Source organism: Somniosus microcephalus, chromosome 19 (genome assembly GCF_052327205.1).
Source record: "Somniosus microcephalus isolate GS21.2 chromosome 19, FLI_Smic_1.0, whole genome shotgun sequence".
Lineage (NCBI taxonomy): Eukaryota > Metazoa > Chordata > Chondrichthyes > Squaliformes > Somniosidae > Somniosus > Somniosus microcephalus.
The window spans coordinates 18,099,769-18,119,925 of NC_141005.1; the positions used below are offsets into that span (position 1 = coordinate 18,099,769).

Here is a 20,157-nt window from a genome sequence, read left to right on the forward strand (position 1 = left end):
TGACCTCACCGAAGTTCACAGGGTCAGGAGGCGGGGTCAGGAGAAGCAGGCCTTCCATGATGTGGGGACGTACCCTACGCAAGACCTCAGCAATGCCAGTGGTGCTGGTTGGCCCGAGGGGTCTGGGTACTGTGTTTCTCCTTTATCAGGGGAGGCCACTTCAAATACCTCCAGGTCCTACTATGGAGCAAGTTTTCTGTGTTGTGCTTAAATTTATATTAGCAAAATTGTCAATTCAAAATAGGGATCATAGGGTTATGAACAGACACAGATACGCATGAACAGAAGCAATGAGGCCTAGCGAGTCCTCTTCAATACAAAGAGAAAAGGGAAAATAAGGTCAGACAGAAACCATTCAACGTATTGTCACCAACACACATTTATTTAAGCGCTGAGACTGTGACACTGGGTAACATTGTGTTTTCTTAAAATTACAGCACATTGAACAAAACGTCTTACACACAGTGGGAACAATGGCACACACCAGCGGTTCAACCTTGCCAAACCACGAGGCTGCTGCGGGCAAGCTCCAAGAATTTGGTTCAAAAAATCAGTTCCCCTTCTCTCCAGGCAAGTAACATACTGACTCAAAAATAGTCAATTTACTGCAGGTGAGACACACTGGCCAAGTCAGGCCTACAGAAACAGTGACAGATCACACACGTACTGAAACCATGAGAACTGGGGGCCGGGGGGGGGGGGGGGGGGGAGGAGTCATGTTTTCTTTTCCAAGTGAGGCGCAGAGAATAATTTGTTTACACCAATAAAATATAGTGACCGTCACCGGAAATAAACAAGCTTTGTAAAATCTGGCAACGGCAGTGTGGAAAACCAAAACACACCAACTCCTAAATACAGATTTTTTTGGATCAGCAGGAATGCTCATCATGCTCATACTGCATTCCTCTGTGCACTATTTTAGAAAGAACTTGGACTTATACAACGTATTTCATGACCCCAGGATGTCTCGTAGCGCTTTACAGCCAATGATGACTATCGACGTACTTTTCAAGTGTGGTCACAGTTGTAATGTGGGAAACGCGGCAGCCAATTTTGTGCATTGCAAACTCCCACAAACAGCAGTGTGATAATGGCCAAATAATCTGCTCTGGTGATGTTAGTTGAGGAGTAAATAATGACCAGGACACCAGGGAGAACTCCCCTGCTCTTCTTCGAAATAGTGCCGTGGGATCTTTTACGTCCACCTGAGAGCAGATGGGGCTTCGGTTTAACGTCTCATCCGAAAGACAGGAGTTAACCTTAAAACAGTGCACGGAGAAATGCAGAATGAGTGTGTGATGCATTTGCGTGTGAATTTTACTGATTGGAAAATGTGCGGCATTTACTTTGACACAATTCTGTTTTCCCAACTCCACAGAGCAAGGAGAGCAAATTTGACCCGGTACTTAAAATGAACAGTATGGCTAATTGACTTTTGACTATAATGTAGCTTTTTACATATCATCCTGAATCAAATCAGATCACATTGGAATTAAAAAAGGAGAAACTCTGTACTTGATCAGCATCACTGGGCTGTGTCAAGAGATAACGATCTGATTACATTGCAGTATTAATGTAAAATTGGACATAACATCACCACTTAACCACATTTTTAACAGGCACCACTTAGACAAAAGACACACATGAAGAAGATATGCTACACTCCTCAATCACTGAGACAGATACAGTCTCTGTAACATTGCATATTTCTTAAAAGAATTTCTCAAAAGTTCTCACTCCAACGTGTAGTCTTTTCAAAATTTGTTTTAAGCGTATATAAATACGTTTCCTTTGGTGATTGTTTGCATTTGTCCAGGTGAGGATATGGAAATTGCTTCCAATATCAGAATGTCAACGTCCTATATTCCAGCCCAAGGATAGCACAGCTCTGATGCTTCCTCTATTCTGCCCCGACAATGAATCTGAACCCAACCTAGCAACGTAGGAATCGCGAGATGAAAAAATGACCATGGCCCATCTAGTTTGCCTTCTACCAATCCTGGTAGCTGCAGGAGTTGTTGACTAATTGTGGCAATCAACTAGTCTGCAACAGACCCAGACATAATCAATGTTCCCTCTAAGCTGCGCATGCGTGCGGCCGTGCAGCGATCGGGAAGGTACCGCGGCAGGCCGCTTACAAGCTGTCCCCTTTAAGATACCGCGCGGCTAATTTAAAAGGTACTGCGCACAAGAAAAAAATTTACAGGGAACATTGGAAGTGATGCGAGGAAAAACCCCAGGAACCACAGGTCCACATTCACCTGCTCCTCCCAAGCATGCTACACTTACTACCCGTCATGTCTCAGATGACTCATATACTGCATCCCCCCCCAAATGCTATTTGTTTACCCGAATCGAGAACTCCCTACCGTACCCGTATATTGCTTTAATTCTTCGCACTTTATGGTCTCTGAGTGACAGCATGTTTTGATGCACAGTAATTAGGAACTGGATTGAGACCGGCCAAAAATCTGTGACCTGGGACCCTGACGACCAGCAGGAACGCAGCCTAAATAGAACAGCATCTGCAAACATGGAATCTCTATACAAAATAAAATCTCTCCTATTAGCAGCTCAAAGTGATTGCTCGAAATAAAGAAACTATTAAAGCATCCTTGCATTTTCTGGGGGGGGGGGGTGGTACCACTGATTGCACCAAATAACAGGTCACTGGGGCATTTTATTAAGTTTTAATGGTTAAAAAGGAATGCGTTGAATATTTTACTGAAATACTTGCTCTCCACATTCAGCACATTCCCATTAACCTTTAAGCAATATGAAAAGCCCAAATTATCTGGTGACCTATCACACGTCTTATCACGGAGGCTGCACTGATCAGATTATAATCAGAAATACTTTTTTTTTTTTTTTAAAAGAATGCCTTCTCAAATTTCTCTTCCCTGAAGGCACTGCCTCCCTATCAGGATACGGAACCACAGGCACCAATCACTCTCCAGTACCTCACGTAAGTGGTCATTCTTCACGTGTGAGCTCAGATAGTGACACAGGCTATTTAACTGCAGAGGGCATCACGACCAAATCGGATTCTGTGCTCACTCGATGGACACACACACACACACTTTCCAGCAGGGGTGACTCGACAACAGGAAACCTGGCTGATTTAAAATGAAGCCAATGCTAGTCCCCCAGTTGAGATCAGTTGCTTCAACACAAGACAGGGGATAGAACCGGCGACTTTTCTGCTCAGTATGTTTCAGTTACCAAACTCAGCGAATGGGGCGTTCCTTCCATCAATCTGGGCTGGATTCAAACCTAGATACCAGAGCTGAAAGGCCAGTATTTTAACTGTAGGAGCTTGCTGTGCACAAATCTGGCTGCCGCGATTCCTACGTTATAACAGTGACTACACTTCAAAGGAGAATAATTGGCTGTAAAGCGCTTTGGGCCGTCTGCAAATAATTGCAAGTTCTTTCTTTCTTTTGCTCACTTTATCAATTGCTCACCTCCTGCGAAAAAAAATGTTGCATGTTTTTGAGGTTGGCATGCACCACAAAGTAACAGCAGAAGGAATTTCTGCTCTTTTTATATAAAAAAAAATAAAGCTTTGTTGTATAAATTCAGGCAGTTACAATTCTGAGTGGTGCAGATGTGGCAGATTAGCAGCACCATACAAAGGCCAGTAGAGTGCCTTAAACTTGAAATCGGCAAGATGACAAAGGAAAGTTACTTGAAAAATCTTTTCAGTAAAACAGCAACCTCCAGGCTCGTGGGCTTAAGAACACAAGGATTAGGAGCAGGAGTAGGCCATACGGCCCCTCGAGCCTGCTCCGCCATTCAATAAGATCATGACTGATCTTTGACCTCAACTCCACTGTCTCGCCTGATCTCCATATCCCTTGATTCCCCTAGAGTCCAAAAATCTATCTATGCCAGTCTTAAGAGGCTGCAGAGGACATTTACCAGAATGGTTCTGGGGATGGGGGATCTTAGCTACAAGGACAGGTTGGAGAAGCTGGATTTGTTTTAATTAGAGCGAAGGAGGTTGAGAGGTGATTTGATAGAGGTGTACAAGATTATGACGGGTTTGGATAGGCTAGACGGGGAAAGGCTGTTCCCACTAGTTGATGGTACAAGGACTAGAGGACACAGATTTAAGGTTTTGGGCAAGAGATACAGGGGGGATGTGAGAAAAAACTTTTTTACGCAGCGAGTGGTGTATTCAGCCTGGAATTCGCTGCTGACGGAAGTGGTGGAAGCGGAGACACTCAATGTTGTCAAGGGGATAGGCACTTGAGGGAAATAAACTTGCAGGGCTATGGGAATAGAGCGGGGTAACGGGACTGACTGGATTGCCCTACAGAGACACAACACGAACTCGATGGGCTGAATGGCCTCCTTCTGTGCCGTTATGACTTTATGACTATGATTAAATATACTCAACGATTCAGTATCCACAGCCCTCTGGGGTAGAGAATTTCAAAGATTCACAACCTCCTGAGTGAAGAAATTCCTCCACATCTCTGTCTTAAATGGCCGACCCTTTATCCTGAGACTATGCCCCCTGAGTTCTAGACTCTCCAGCCAGGGGAAACAGCTTGGTGCAATTGCTAGTGGCTCCTTCTTCCCAAATAGAAATCAAGGTTTCTTTAATAGTAAACGTCTTCATTTGGGAAGATTGCTTTAAGCTGCTAAAAAAGAGATTTTATGCTGTATAGTTTTTTTTAAAACATGTTGTTTTCTTAGTCTGTATTTACATTACAGTATAGTGTTAAGAGACTATAGTGTAAATCCAGAGTCAGGCACCACCCTGAGCTAAGTGAAGCGAGACTGCCTGCTCTAGAATCGGGTTGAGCCCCAATTCTGTTTAGCACTGATGCTGCAGTTGTAGTGTAAATACAGCTTTAAATGCTTTAGTCTGGGAATCAATTGATCGAACACACATGGAAATCACTTTTGAAAGTTATATTTATTCCCCCTTCCAACAAAATGAACACTAACCTATAACAAAATGAAAGACACACGTGAGGTAGGAGTGAGAATATTTTGGACAAACTTGGATTATTTTCATATTGGGATGACCCATAGAAAACCCAACTAAAGTATTTTACTCAAATACCGGCTCCTATATTCAACACTTTCCTGATAACCTTTAAAAGGTGTGAAATTCCTGAATGGCCTTGCGACTACCACAGACATCTCCCATTAACAGCTCATAATTCCACGTCTTCGCCCACCTAACTGCAGAGGCTGAGCACACGGATTACAATCCAATAAACCCCCCAAACTTCTTGCCAATTTTTTCCGTCCTTCCCCGAAAGCACCGACTCCTTGCTGGGCTACTGGTCACCCTCAATACCTTCGCCAAGTGGCCATTCCGCACAAGAGTGAGCCTCTTGTTCCCAGGTCATTGAAGTGTGGGAGCATCACACCCACGTATAAAATAAAAACAGCAAATGCTGGAAATACTCAGCAGGTCAGGCAGCATCATATCAGCCATGGCTCAGTGGTAGCACTCTAGGCTTGGAACCAGAAGGTTGTGGGTGCAAGTCCCACACTCCAAAGCACATAATCTAAGGGAGTGTTACATTGTCGGAAGTGCTCTCTTTCGGATGAGACCTTAAACTGAGGCCCCGTCTGCCCTCTCAGGTGGATGTGAAAGATCCCATGGCACTATTCGAAGGAGAGCAGGGGAGTTCTCCCCGGTGTCCTGGGCAATATTTATCCCTCAACCAACATCACTAAAACAGATGATCCGGTCATTGTCCCATTGCCGTTTGTGGGACCTTGCTGTGTGGAAATTGGTTGCCGTGTTTCCCTACAACAGCGACTACACTTCAAAAGTACTTCATTGGCTGTAAAGCACTTTGGGACGTCCTGAGGTTGTGAAAGGCGCTATATAAGTGAAAACTCTTGCCGAGTTCCTAATTTCAGTCACACCACTTTGGAGGGGGTGAAACTACAGGCCAGGCACCTTCTTACAGGGGTGGAGAGTTCAATCACAGGCCTCTTTGAAGTGACCGGTTTCTTAGCAGTGCTGATGGGCACCTTCTATTTGATTAGCTGGCCTGCCCTCTTGGGCACATGTCCAGGGGAGACCAGTGGACAGTAAAATGGGAAAGGGGGAAAATATTAAAAACAGAAGCAGCTCTATAAAATGGGCAGTTTGTTATTTCAGCATTAAAAGCATTTCATTGCAATATTTCAATCAATGCAAATTCACTTTAAAATACATATTTCAAAAGAATGAGTACACAACAGTGCATGTACTTTTCAAATTCTGCATCAAAAGAAAGATCCAATTAGCCCAGATAATGATGACCACAGTAATGTATAAGATCCTTTGTGAAGGTCGTATCTTTGAAACAATTCAAAAATATAATCAAAACCTGCTGTATCCCCCTCACCCTGAAATGTCATTCGGTTTAAGCAAAGACATTTCTAGCTTGTAACTCAGAAATTCACTGGTCACAATCTCTCTCTCTACTTCAGAACAATAGATTATTATATAGATATTTTTTTTAATCAGCTCTCCGAAGGTATGAGAATTTTTTTTTTTTAAATCTCCCGCATCTTGGGACTTGGGCAAAAGCAATGAAATAGAAACGCACACCAGGCACAGTACAGTCTGCTGCAAAGCAAGGCCACTCTGCACACCTGCTGTATGTAGAGTACAGTTTAACGACTGACTCCTTGAAACAGTTCTTCCCACATTTTATACAACATTTATTTATTTTTGATTTAGGCAAATATTCAGGCACCTCATACGCCATACTGAGACGCGCAGGTGCGTCTTAAGACATCGCAGCCACCCCATAATACCACACACAGCAATGACTTGCAACACGTTTCTTACTATGGAGCAGGGCACCTATTCACACCAAAGCTGCTGCCATCTCATAGTTGTGGTTTAAATATATTCAGTGATTTTACTTAGATCGGCATGAATTCCTGCTTGCTTTTTTAAAATAAAATTGATGCCGAGTTTCCCCTCCACCTCCTCCCTTGAAGGCTGGGCAGCCAATTGTGCACAGCAAGCTCCCGCAAACAGCAATGTGATAATGACCAGATAATCTGTTTTAGTGATGTTGGTTACTGACTTTTCCCCCTCCCTATCCTAGGCTATAGAGACCACTCCAATTACTGTCCAGGTTGTGATCAGTTAACTCTGCACAGACCATAGATCAGATCTAGGATGTGCGTCCGGCTTTGATGCATCCCAAAACATTAAAATGTTTTATTATTGCTCCCACCCCCCCTCCGCCCAATGTTTGAAGAGCATTACATTAATACTCCACAAGGGCCACGGTCTGATCTCCCAGCACAAAAATGTTTTAATTCTGAGGGTAGAAAAATAAAATCACAAATCCAGAAGCCTGAAATAAAGACAAAATGCTGGAAAGTCACAGCAGGTTCCTCAGTGTTTGAAAGAGAACAAAAGGTTCTGCTTCAGATGGGGGCCTTCATTGGCACTGGAGCAGGATACAACTCAAAAAAAAGGTTGACCTTTCATTCTTTTTCTAATGTTGATCAACATGCTGCGCTTTTCCAAAATTGTTTGTGTTTTAGGTTTTAAATTGTTCACTTTGGGCCGTAGATCTGTCACACCATTAACAGCCCTTTAATGTAACAAATATCCCAAAACACTGCGGGAAGGACAATGAGCAAGAAGTTAGAGAAAGGTTCGGGGAGGTCCGAGGTGTTGGCTTGGAGGAGACTTTTGAAGATGGGGAGGGATGCAGTCAAGCAGAGTTGGTTTAGGGGCAGAATTTCAGAGTGCAGGACTGTGATGGCTGAATGCTCTGCCACCACTATTGGAGTGGAGGAAAAGGTGAGGGGAGGGAAGAACACACAAAGTACAGACTCACCAAGAGCAGAAGGCACAAGCTGGAATGTAGGGCTGGAGGAGTTGCAGAGGTAGGGTGGAGCATGACCATGGAAGGATTTGTAGACGAGGAATTGAAATCAATGCTTTGAGCAATGGGCAGCCAGTGGAGGTCGGGAAGGGCTAGGTGACAGGTAAGTAGGTCTTAGCTAAGGGATAGTAGGCAGGTAGAGAAGATCTGGATGAGTTGGAGTCCTCGGGAGAGGTCCTTGGTGAGGAGAGTGTTGAAGAAATCAAGACTCGAGGTAATGAAGGTATGAAAGAAGATTTCAGTGACAGTGAGCCTGGGGGAGAAACAGAGGCAACCAGTACGCGGTGTTGAACAGGGCACGAAGGCTGTGCATCATTGGGTTTAATCTCAGTGATCAGCCAAGGATGGGAATGGAACCTTGAGCAATAACTGAATAGGATGGTTTTGGTATTGCCAATGCTTGGTTTGAGCAGGTTCTGGCTCATCCATGACTTGGACAGTTAGTCAGACTGCCCAAAAACAGTCCTGGAGTTAAGACTAATGGTGGAGAGGCAATGCTGGGAGTCATCGGTTTTCATGTGGAAGCTGACACTATACTTATAGATGATGCTTCCGAGAGGCAGCATATAAAATGAGGATTAGGAGGGGGCCAAGGAAGTGACCGTGGAGAAGAAGCTACTGCAGGAGATGTGCTGGTGATATTGGGACCCGTAGAACTGGAACAATGATGGTGCAGCATCACAGGGGTGGGCCTCAGAGGTGGAGGTGGATGGAATGGTGAGGGACTTCAGTTACGTGGATAGACTAGAGAAGCTGGGGTTGTTCTTCTTAGAGCAGCGAAGGTTGAGAGGAGATTTGATAGAGGTGTTCAAAATCATGAGGGGTCTAGACAGAGTAAAGAGAAACTGATCCCATTGGCGGAAGGGTCGAGAACCAGAGGACTCAGATTTAAGGTGATTGGCAGAAGAACCAAAGGCGACATGAGGAAAACCTTTTTTACACAGCGAGTGGTTAGGCACTGCCTGAGAGGGTGGTGGAGGCAGACTCAATCGTGGCTTTCAAAAGGGAATTGGATAAGTACTGGAAGGAAAGAAATGTGCAAGGCTACAGGGAAAGGGCAGGGGAGTGGGACTAGCTGAAGTGTTCTTGCAGAGAGCCGGCACGGGCCAAATGGCCTCCTTCTGTGCTGTAACCATTCTATGATTCTAATCAAAGCATGGAGAGGTGTCAAGGACGCCAAGTGATAAGACACCACAGGCATAAGATACATTCTGTGACTGCAACCAGGGCAGTCTCAGTACTGTGAGCAGGACATAAGCCAGCTACAGAAAGACAACAGTGTCACGACTCCAAAGAAACAATCACAGGCTAATCATATTTTAAGATCCTGATGGACATTCAATAGAAACTTTTTTTTTTGTTGCAGAAAGTGCAGAATTTTTCAAATTGATCAGTGCCCGAGATGTTGTTTCTTTTTTGAAAAATTGTGTACAGGCTGCAATGCAAAATAATCATTTTACGCATTCCAAATACGGCAGAGCATCACTCTTGAACCACACAGTTCGATACAAAGATTGAGAGTACAATGGTTCTTCAGGTAATTGGAAAAGAAGTTTCAGAGGATCTTCCGTTCAATTTTTACATTTAGCTTTTTTGTTTATTCAGACCTCAAAACATTTGATTAAACAAGTCTACTCTACAACAACCAACCAGGTTGGCATCGACATAGAATGTACAGCACAGAAACAGACCATTCAAAAAGGGGAGGTTTTCTGTTTCTGCACTTCTTGGCACAAGGTTTTCTATCCATTAAAGATAATGGGGGTGGGGGGGGTGGTGGTGGAAATGAGGGAGGTTGGGGAGCACAGAAGCAGAAAATCACAGAGTGTTAAAAAAGAAAAAGAAAGACTTGCATTTATATAGCACCTTTCACAATGTCCCAAAGCGCTTTACAGCCAATGAAGTACTATTTGAAGTGTAGTCACTGTTGTAATGTTGGAAACGTGGCAGCCAATTTGCGCACAGCAAGCTCCCACAAACAGCAATGTGATACCGACCAGATAATGTTTTTAGTGATGTTGATTGAGGGATAAATATTGACCAGGACACCGGGGATAACTCCTCTGATCTTCAAAATAGTGCCATGGGATCCTTTACATCCACCCGAGAGGGCAGTCGGGGCCTCGGTTCAAAGACTCATCCGAAAGACGGCACTCTGACAGTGCAGCACTTCCTCAGCACTGAACTGGAGTGTCAGCCTAGATTTTTGTGCTCAAGTCCCTGGAGTGGGACTCTGAACCCACAACCTTGTGACTCAGAGGCAAGGGTGCTACTGAGCCATGGCTGACACACAAAGACCCACGCGGGTTTTTCTACATGTGTGAGTCAATGCACCTTAAACCCAAACTTAACAGTTCTTTACATTCCCATGTGCCACTAAGGAATTTTGAATTTAATATACTTTCATCAGATCCCCTGATGGCCAAATAGGTAAAAGCACCACTTGGTGTTACACCAAGCCATACAGGTTTGATTCCTCTCTGTACACGAGTTAACAGATCAGAATTAGGGAGATAGTTTTGGGGGGGCTGGAAAGAAAAGGACAATTGGCAATTTGGCTGTGATGCCTGTGATGATTGATCATCCTGCAGATACTTGCCGTCTAGGCACACACGTGAATAGCAGCAACTTAGGTGAAGGACCGAAGAGGTGACAGGCCAGTACCCATGGATCTGTACCCCAGCAAGAGTCATTACCTTCAGGAGAAGAGGCAAAAATAATTGGGACTAAACAGATTTTACTTTCCAATAAAATATATTTTCATCTCTAAGGAGTAAGGAAATGCGAAAGGTTCTCACTCCTACAGCAAATACCAGTTTTAGTTTTCCAGTTGTGTTTTGTGGCCCTCTTTTCAATCCCTATTTCCCCAGAAGAAAAAAGTTTTTCTCCCCCCACTCATTCCTGGCAATTTCTATCAAAAGCAAAATAGCATCCTTAACACCGGGTGATCTTGCTGCACTTTGAAAACAAGAATGGTTCCAAAATTGGACAAAATCCAATTCACACTATACAGGATAACTAAGGTTTTGCTGAAAACTGCACAAAATCAGGCCAAAAAAAGGGAACAAATTTCAGCATCCAGTTGAAGTATAACTACAAGCCAATTATAGTTTAAAACTGTGCAAGTTTTTTTTTTTTTTTGCAGAGCCAGGTGTACTGGCTAAAATAAAAAATAAAAATGATCCTGATGCAAGCAAGACTAAGCTGGAACAGATAGATTATGGTACCTGAATTCAACATAATTGAGGTATTACTGGAATAAGACAATTTAAAAGTGCCACAGTTAGGAATGAAGACTGCCCAGATTTTGAACAATGGACTATTTAACATGGGTGAAACCAATATTAACAACAATAATATAGTGCTTTTAACATAGTAAAATGTCCCCAGGCACCTCACAGGTGTGTAATCAGATAAAAATTGACACCGAACCAAAGAAGGAGATATTAGGACAGATGACTAAGATGTTTTTATGTTAGAACACAGCCAAGAAGCTACCTTGCTGTTAGCTCCACATAAATATAAATGACCCAACCTTCGCAGTTCCGCTTTTTTCTCGTCAGCTGCTGCCAGGTTCTCTGGCTCTGCTTCTCACCCACTAAGCATACGGAACGGCTTTAGTTTGTCTGATGTCATCAAGTCAGTAGCTTTAACTGCCCAACTGGTCAGATTGAAATGGAGTACCAAAACCAGGCCATTATGCTGCGCACATGCACAGAAAACAACATGGGACGTGATTTTGCCGGTGCTCAGAGGGCGGGTTCGGAGGCGGGTCTGCTGTCATAATTGAAATGATTGACAGCGGGTTGGGAGCCTGCTCTGAACCCCCCTCCATGTATGTTTCCAAAGTGCCGGGTCTGTGATTTCAGAACAGACCAGACACCAAGTGGCGGGGAAGGCATTTAAGATAGTTAAATGCTTGTTAAACGCTTGTTAACTACTATTTTGCCAGCCTATTTCTATTTTGCCACTTTTTTAACAAGGTTCACGTCGTTCGAAGATCACGCCAGGTAAGTGTGTCGGGTTCTCGATGTCTCCCCATTGCTGTGAATAGGTGACAGCTGCAAAAGTGGTATAAAAGCTACCATTTCACAGCTGTTCACTTTTCAATGTCAGAAGCTTGAGCCTTCAGGGCTTGGAAGACACTTTTGAGCTGTATGCAGTTTGGAAGTGTTTGGAGTAAACTCTCTATCCACTGTCACCTCCTTGGCGCAAGCTCTTTTACCATTGACAGATCGCTTCTGTCATCTCAACTGCAGCTACCATCTATTCCAGCAACATCAGTGCCCTTGAAAAAATCTTTCCACGATCAGCCCCAACACCAACAACAATACCATCCTTCTCCGCAATCACCTGATGCTGCACAGGACACAAGCACCTGACAACATTGCTGACCGGGAGGCCAGGGATGGCATCACCATGGCCAGATTTACTTAATTTGACGCTGTACACCCTGGCTGCCACATGATGCACCAGGTTGACACCACCCCATACTAGCACCATAAAGCATCTCTACAATGTCCAACCTATTCCTTTCACACTCATCACAATTGGGGGGTGGGGGGGGGGGGGGGAAAGTTATATCTCAACATTCACTGGAACTCACTAAGACACTTCCAAAGGGTAGCACAGATCTGTCCAATAAGGTAAAGTGTTGAAAATAAAGGTTTCAATGTTTTGACAACACATTAACAGAAAATTTACATGAACATTGCATAAAATTGTTAGTTGGTATGATTGCACTAGGATGAGGGTGAGTGGGAGGGGTGGCTAGTGAGATGGGAAAGTGATAATGTAGATAGAGAGGGGATGGGTGGAGGTGCAAGGTAAGTTGGTGTGAGTAAGGATGTGCAGGAGTAGGGTAGGGAAGGCAGAGTGATGGGAATGTGATGAGAGGCACAGCAGGATGAGGTTGGGTGTGGCTTTGCAGTAACGTTTCGTGATCTACTGAGATCATTGAAAGGTTTGTGCCATTGCAGCCTGGTCCTCCTGATAACATCCCTGCTTGTGTCCTCCTGTGTAATGTGCAACCAGGCTGTGTTGATGTCCTGGGGAGGTCTCTTCTGCCCTTGGAAGGGAAGAGAAGAGAACCTCCCTGTGTGCTGTGACTCTCTCCATAAGCATATGGAGGGAGTCAGGTGGGAGCCTGGGTGCAACCGTCCACCTTTGTGCAGTGCTTGGCAGTGTTTGCAGCACCTCAATGCTGCAGAACACTGACAGCACAAATGTCAAAATGAATGTGGCCATGGTCCCTTTAAGGAAACCGGCTGATGGCACGTCATCAAATGACATCATCAGACCCGCTTCCTCTTAATTGGCCGGGAACCTCGCAGGGCGGGCTCAACAAGCCCAATCAACGGAAAATCCTTTTCACAGAGTGGCTGGAGCGGGACCAGTCAACGACCTCTCCCACCGCAATCCCGCCTCCGATGGCGAAATCGCGGCCACGATCTCTGCTTCAATCACCAACTCTTGGTAGTGCATTCCACAGTCTTACAACTGTAAAAAAAAAAAAAAGTTTCTCCTGATCTCTGTCCTAAATTTCTTGCATTTAATCTTGTATCTAGGTGCCCTCATTCTAGACCCCCCAATCACTGGAAAAAGTCTGTTTCTATCTACTCTGTTCAATCCATCATAATTTATCTACCAAATCACCTCTTCTAATGAAAGTAGTCCTATGCCTGGATACCTTGATTGGATTGTAGAAGTAAGCAATGGATTGTAGAGAGGCAAGCAATGGATTGTAGAGAGGCAAGCAATGGATTGTAGAGAGGCAAGCAATGGATTGTAGAGAGGCAAGCAATTGCCACTAAGACTCTGCACCTCAAACTGATGAATGGAGTATGGTGTATGTATGTTGTAGTTACGATGATGTTGGCAATCTACTCACACATTTTACGGTGAGTTGTGCTGCACACAATACTGCACAGGAGTTGGTCTTGGTATTTGCTATCTTCCTAGGAAGGGGTCGGATATGCACTTAACAGTTGTCTAATGACCAACCAGTTACTATCCTCTGGGAACAAGGGGGTGGAAGCAAAGAAGGTAAATGGGGCCTCATTTACACTTAAAGATGGGAAACTGGAACAGACTTAATGTTCTGTGGCAATCTAAGTACTGAGCCAGGTTGGTCCATTACACTGCGATAGCTAACCAGCCAACCTGGCTTACTGAGGAGATCCTGGAGGATGAGACCCATCACTGAGGACTAGAACTTTTCCTGGAGCTCCTACTAACCTTATAAAGGTAATGCCTTAATGGGTAGGGTGATCTTAGCTGGACAAGCAGCAGGAAACATGCCTGTGTTGGGTAGCTGTGCGGATTTCTACTAGTTAAACTTCAGCAGTGCCCCAACCCAGATTTGGCTCTTGCCAACCTGAATTCAAATTCTACGGGTTTAGATAGATGGGCCCATGCTGAAATTTGCTGTCAAGCAAATGGAAACAACTGATGTGGATTTCTCAATTGTTTGGTTCGGAAATTCTTAAGCATGATGGTGGATACTCGGCTCACCAACACAAAATTGCATAGCAGGTGTAAATTTCTGCCCTGAATAAATGGGAGACGGAGGCATATTAATTTTGGGATAAGATAAACATCAATTTAAAAAAGCTCAGCAAGATTAGAATGTGTGGTTTATTTCTTCAAATCTTGCACCAGCACAAGTCCACGTGTACACATGCAACACATGTTAGCTATCATATTATAGTAAAGTGCATCGATAGAAGTAGTTCACCCCGAGATTGGAGGGAAACCTGTGGCCAAGTTGTGCAACCAAAATTACTAGGCCAACAGAGGTAAACGTACCTATGAAAATATAGTCTATCAAATGGAGATGTCAGACTCACAGTAGTAGGTAAGCATTAACACTGCATCATGAAGAGCATTGATGTTCGACTGAATTCTGTGGTATTGTGTTAGCTCCTCTTACGACTCGAGTTCGCGTAATGCTAATTCACTAGTGGCACAAATAAAAGTAACACTCTGCCACATTTGCAATCTGAGTAGACAAATGCAGCACTAAAAGTCAAGTACACAATGGCACAAGGAATCTGGGCTTGAGCGCAGCTGAAATAGGATGGCAGTCTCTCCTTCTTTGACGGCTGTTTAGGATTCTGAGTGAAATCAGTTCAGGCAGTCTCAGTCAACACAAATCCACAGTACAAAAACTGCCGAAAATTCAGTAGAGTGGTCGACCTCCTTAGCATCTTTTGATAGGACAACGTCGTTCGGAGTGCATTGGGACAGACAGTGCCAGAACTGGACATTGTGGAGCCGACACCTAACGCTGCGCTGCACTATTCTGCACTGGAGCCTGAAGGGCTTCAGACACTGTGCACAAGAGGGAAAAAAAAAATCTTCAAGCTCCGTTAATCATCCTGCCACTTCGGTAAGTGCAAAAGGAATAAAAGATAATTCCGCAGTTTTAATCTCAAAGTACATCGATAAAAGAATTTTTAAAAATGACCCAAAGTTGAGTATTCTTTAGATTTAAGTAAGACAATTTTTTATTGTTTTGATCCAAGAGATTAAAAATAAATGTAAACTTGTTTAAATACTGAAATAACTTCTCATTCACTTCCATTATATGGATATCCAATGGATCAAATAACTTCCCATTCATTCCCATTAAATGGGACAATGAGCGATACCTATTTGTAGAATTTGCATTCCAAAAAATAATAGTTCTAATAATCACAGCATAACTTTCCAGTGTTAGTCTCTTTTGTTATGTCTAGCACGCTCTGTGTGGTCAATCCATTGTCTAATTTTCCCTGATGACAACAGAGCAGGTTTTATGTGTAACTTTCCTTTTACCCAGTCATTTCTTTTTGTAAAACTATTCCTCTTTAAGTGAATATATTTTAATTTTGATTCCACTGCAAAATACATTAAAACTGCTGAGGTACACAAGCGAGTCAATAAGCAGTCTGTGGAAATCGCAATCTGATCCAGAAACTTTGACCCAGGCAGAACACATTTAAAAAAAAAAAAATGCTCAATTTGGATCCAGCTCCACTCACCTGTACACGAACACCCGATTCCAGGAATTCCTTTGGAAAATTCTTGGACAGCTACCACGTTTCCCTCCCCCCTCCCCCCCTCTCCTCTCCCCAAGAATGCACTTTGATTACCAGATGAGCTGGCCTAGAAAACCTTCACAGTGTCTCAACTGGATTAACTCTCACAGAAGAGACGGTTTTGAATGAAAAACTTTACAGCTCAAGTTGCTACGAAAAATTGTCTCACTGACGGCAGCGTAGCAAGAGAAAAATCAAATAGATAGCAGTGGCCACCCCACTGACCGGTGGGAAGGAAAGGAACTGGAGCCCGACCTATTTTGTTAAAAAAATAAATCAGAAGCAATAGATAAATAAATAAATCTTGGACTTTTTTTCCTCCACCTAACCATTAACACGACATTGCGTGCATTTTCAGCAAATAAAGCTTATATTTTCCTTAGTGTGCCCACTTATTCCTTTTTGATGAATGAGAAAGGGCGGCAGGTCTGATGATCCAAGAGCCCTCGTTCCGGTGTTCCGCTCCTTCCGAGATCGGACACTCCGGAGGAAAAATAAAACAGGATCAAAAGGAGTCAGCGGCCCGGAGAAAAGATGAAGTCGAGAGCCTGGCGCTCGGTGGCAGCAACGTTCGGGTGCCACAAGTCAACCATGAAGACAACCCGTGGACCTTCTTCACTTGGACCTGCAAGCACAAGAAACAAAAATTATTAATTGGCTCGCCAAAGGAAAACAAAGTACACCCTTCTCACTTGGTACAATGCCCCTCATAATTACAATACCAAGGATCCCACTTCGAATCATTACCCAGTAACGTCTGTTGGAAGGTAAGAGAATGAGAGACAGAGGGCTAGAATTTCCCAGGGCCGTGGAGGCAGGATTGGAGGTGTGTGGGGTGTTAAAATCGCGAAATCGGGGGGCACGAACCCATCCCGCCTCCATGCCTGTTTCCCAGGAGGCGGGTATCTGACCTGTGCTGGGAGCTGCCTCCCCGAGTCGGGAAGGGGATTAGTGACAATTAACTGCCTGTTAACAGGTAGTTAACAGGCAGTTTTTAGCCTAATCCCTATTTTTAATCCCTGAAGTGTGGGCTTCCCGACGGCTCCAAACCGCGCCAAGTTAGCGAGGCGGACCGTCGGGCTGAAGGACTTGGAGGGTTCGAGATGTCCGGTGTTCAGGTGAGTGATGGGTGCATGAGTGCAGAGGTAAGTGTGTTTGGTGTGTGTAAAGTGTTGAAATAAGTTTTACTTACCTTTACTTACTATTGCAGGTTTCCTTCCTTCAGGTCTCGGGAGTCCCTCATCTCACCGGCACAGAAAGCAGAATGGCCGCGAGCTGTCAAAAGTTGCAGCATTCAGCTTTCTGTTCTGGAGAGATCTCTAAATCAGCCTGAGAGGAAGGAGTTAACTTGGAGTACAGATTGTCAGTGTTTGACAGCTTCAAAGAGCTGTCAAATGCTGATATTTCATCTGTCAAAAGCTCTTGACAGATGAAATGTCAATCTGTGACATCACCTGTTGCCGGGTGGCCCTTAATTGGCCTGCTGAGCCCGCTGGGCGGGCTCAACAAGGTCAATCAAGGGAAAATCGAGTGGGTTGGCCACAACTCGATGGAGGCGGGACTACATCCCCAAAAGTGGGAGTCCCGCCTCCTACTCGCCTCCATTGATAAAATCCAGCCCAGAGAGTCTGCATGCGTGCAGCGAGGACCCGGGTTCAAATCCGGCCTCGGGTGACTGTGTGTGTGGAGTTTGCACATTCTCCCCGTGTTTGCGTGGGTTTTCTCCGGGTGCTCCGGTTTCCTCCCACAGTCCAAAGATGTGCGGGTTAGGTTGATTGGCCATGATAAAAAACAAATTGGCCCTTAGTGTTAGGGGGGATTAAATACGTGGGGTTACGGGGATAGGGCTTGGGTGGGATGGCTGTCGGTGTAGGGACCGGGTGCTAGGGTTTGGATGATCAGCCATGATCTCGTTGAATGGCGGAGCAGGCTCGAAGGGCCGAATGGCCTACTCCTGCTCCTATCTTCTATGTTTCTATCTCAACTGTGATGCCCTGCAGGTTCAAATAGCCTGAAAACACTCACTATTATTAGAATTAGATCAAAACTCGTAACATGGACACAGGCTGTTCAGTGCAGTAAAATGTCCCAAGGTGCTTCACAGGAGCATTATCAGACAAAATTGGACACCGAGCCACATAAGGAGGCATTAGGACAAATGACCAAAAGCTTGGTCAAAGAGGTAGGTTTTAAGGAGCGTCTTAAAGGAGGGAAAAGAGGTAGAGAGGCGCAGAGGTTTAGGGAGGGAATTCCAGAGCTTAGGGCCGAGACAGCTGAAGGCACGGCCGCCAATGGTGGGGCAAAGGAAGATCAGGAATGCACAAGAGGCCAGAATTGGAGGAAAGCAGAATGCTCAAAAGGTTGTAGAGCTCGAGGAGATCACAGAGATAGGGAGAGGTGAGGCCAGGCCATGGAGGGATTTGAACACAAGGATGAGAATTTAAGGGTGAGAGGGTAAAGAATCACTGATCGTTAACAGTATACTTGCCTCCGTGGAATGCTGTGTGTAGGAAGGAATCGTCAAACAATAAACAGCGCCCTTCCGCCCAGCACTGCGGCTCCCCGCCTACTACCAGTTCACAGCTGTTGGGAACCTTTAAACCTGCAACAGCAGGAGACCACAGTGACAATCAACATTCGGACACAACATATCCGACTAACATTAGCAGTACAGATGATGGAAAGTAAAACAGAATCTTAAATGTGAAAAGCATCATTCTGGCCATCTGCTGACCAACACTGTAGTAGAATATAGAGCAGGCTCTTAAGAGTTTGGGTTTAGACTAGCAAGACAATTCCCTCACCGCATCCTCCTGTGAAATGTACAGCAAGCATAGTCAGCATATCATAACTGCTGGTCAGACAGGTTAACAAATGGGATGTCATAAAAATGGCCACATTGTCACTGAAGCCAAAGCAGATATTACTATTCTGTGGCTCTTGTGCTAGAGATCCTCCCAAGTTTAGCATGACAGGTCACTCCTATAAGCGGACCACGTATTCCCTATGATCTTGAATGCGCTTTTGCCACCCAATATCTAGTTAAGCAGTAGCATGAGCTGGGAGTTGTAAAATAGAACCCTTGTGTGTACTGACTCTGCAACTGCTGCCATGTGTTCCCCTGTCTTTACAATGGATTGTAAGCCAACAAACCGGTTTATTTTACATATATAAAATACAAGCACGAACATAATGCACAGTTTTCACAGTAAAATGTGTTAATTCCACCCACTCATCGTTCCATGGAAGCAACATAAACAAGCTCGAGGGGCTGAATGACCTACTCCTGTTCCGATGTTCCTGAAACACAAACTCTACTGGCATTTTGAGGCAGAAACTCACTTTCAACTTAGCCAGACCCAAGCTAACTGGCTCTCCCTTCTGTCGAGTACTAATGGGGACCATCTAGCCAAGCTGCGGATACTTTGCATAACTGCATGTCTAAGTTTGCAATGGGAAGACAGCAGCATTGGTATTCTGGAAGGCCGACATCAAATTGACCGAAGAGCTTCCTTCACCCATTGCAGATGAGAGAGGCACAATGACAGCTGCATCTCACTTTCAATTACATTAATGTGTCAGGGAACCATAGAAAAAAAAGTTACAGTAAAGAAAGTGCCAATTTTTATCTTTTATAAATCACTGGTTAGACCTCAGTTGGAGTATTGTGTCTAATTCTGGCACCACACTTTAGAAAGGACATCAAGGACTTGGTGAGGGTGCAGAGGAGATTTACTCGAATGGTACCAGGGATAGAAACATAGAAGATAGGAGCAGGAGTAGGCCATTCGGCCCCTCGAGCCTGCTCCGCCATTCAATGAGATCATGGCTGATCATCCAAACTCAGTACCCTGTCCCTGCCTTCTCCCCATATCCCTTGATCCCTTTAGCCTTAAGAAATATATCTAACTCCTTCTTGAATATATTTAATGAATTGGCCTCAACTGCCTTCTGTGGCAGAGAATTCCACAGGTTCACCACTCTCTGGGTGAAGAAATTCCTCCTCATCTCTGTCCTAAATGGCTTACCCCTTATCTTTAGACTGTGACCCCTGGTTCTGGACTCCCCGACCATCAGGAACATCCTTCCTGCATCTAGTCTGTCTAGTCCTGTTAGAATTTTATAAGTTTCAATGAGGGGATGAGGGGGTTTCAGTTATGTGGAGAGACGAGAGAAGCTTTGATTGTTTTCCTTAGAGCAAA

The 20,157-nt window shown here is 44.4% G+C and overlaps 1 protein-coding gene across 1 annotated transcript in view; it reads right to left on the minus strand.

The window, feature by feature from the left end:
* Positions 1-361: 361 nt before the first annotated feature.
* Positions 362-20,157, minus strand: part of asphd2 (aspartate beta-hydroxylase domain containing 2) — a 40,526-nt gene continuing 20,730 nt past the window's right edge. The window contains exons 2-3 of the mRNA XM_086012032.1: positions 18,444-18,557; positions 362-16,580 (exon numbers count right to left, since the gene is read on the minus strand). Coding sequence (XP_085868158.1) covers positions 16,471-16,580; positions 18,444-18,557 — 224 coding nt within the window. The 3' untranslated portion in view covers positions 362-16,470. The remainder of the gene's footprint in view (positions 16,581-18,443; positions 18,558-20,157) is intronic.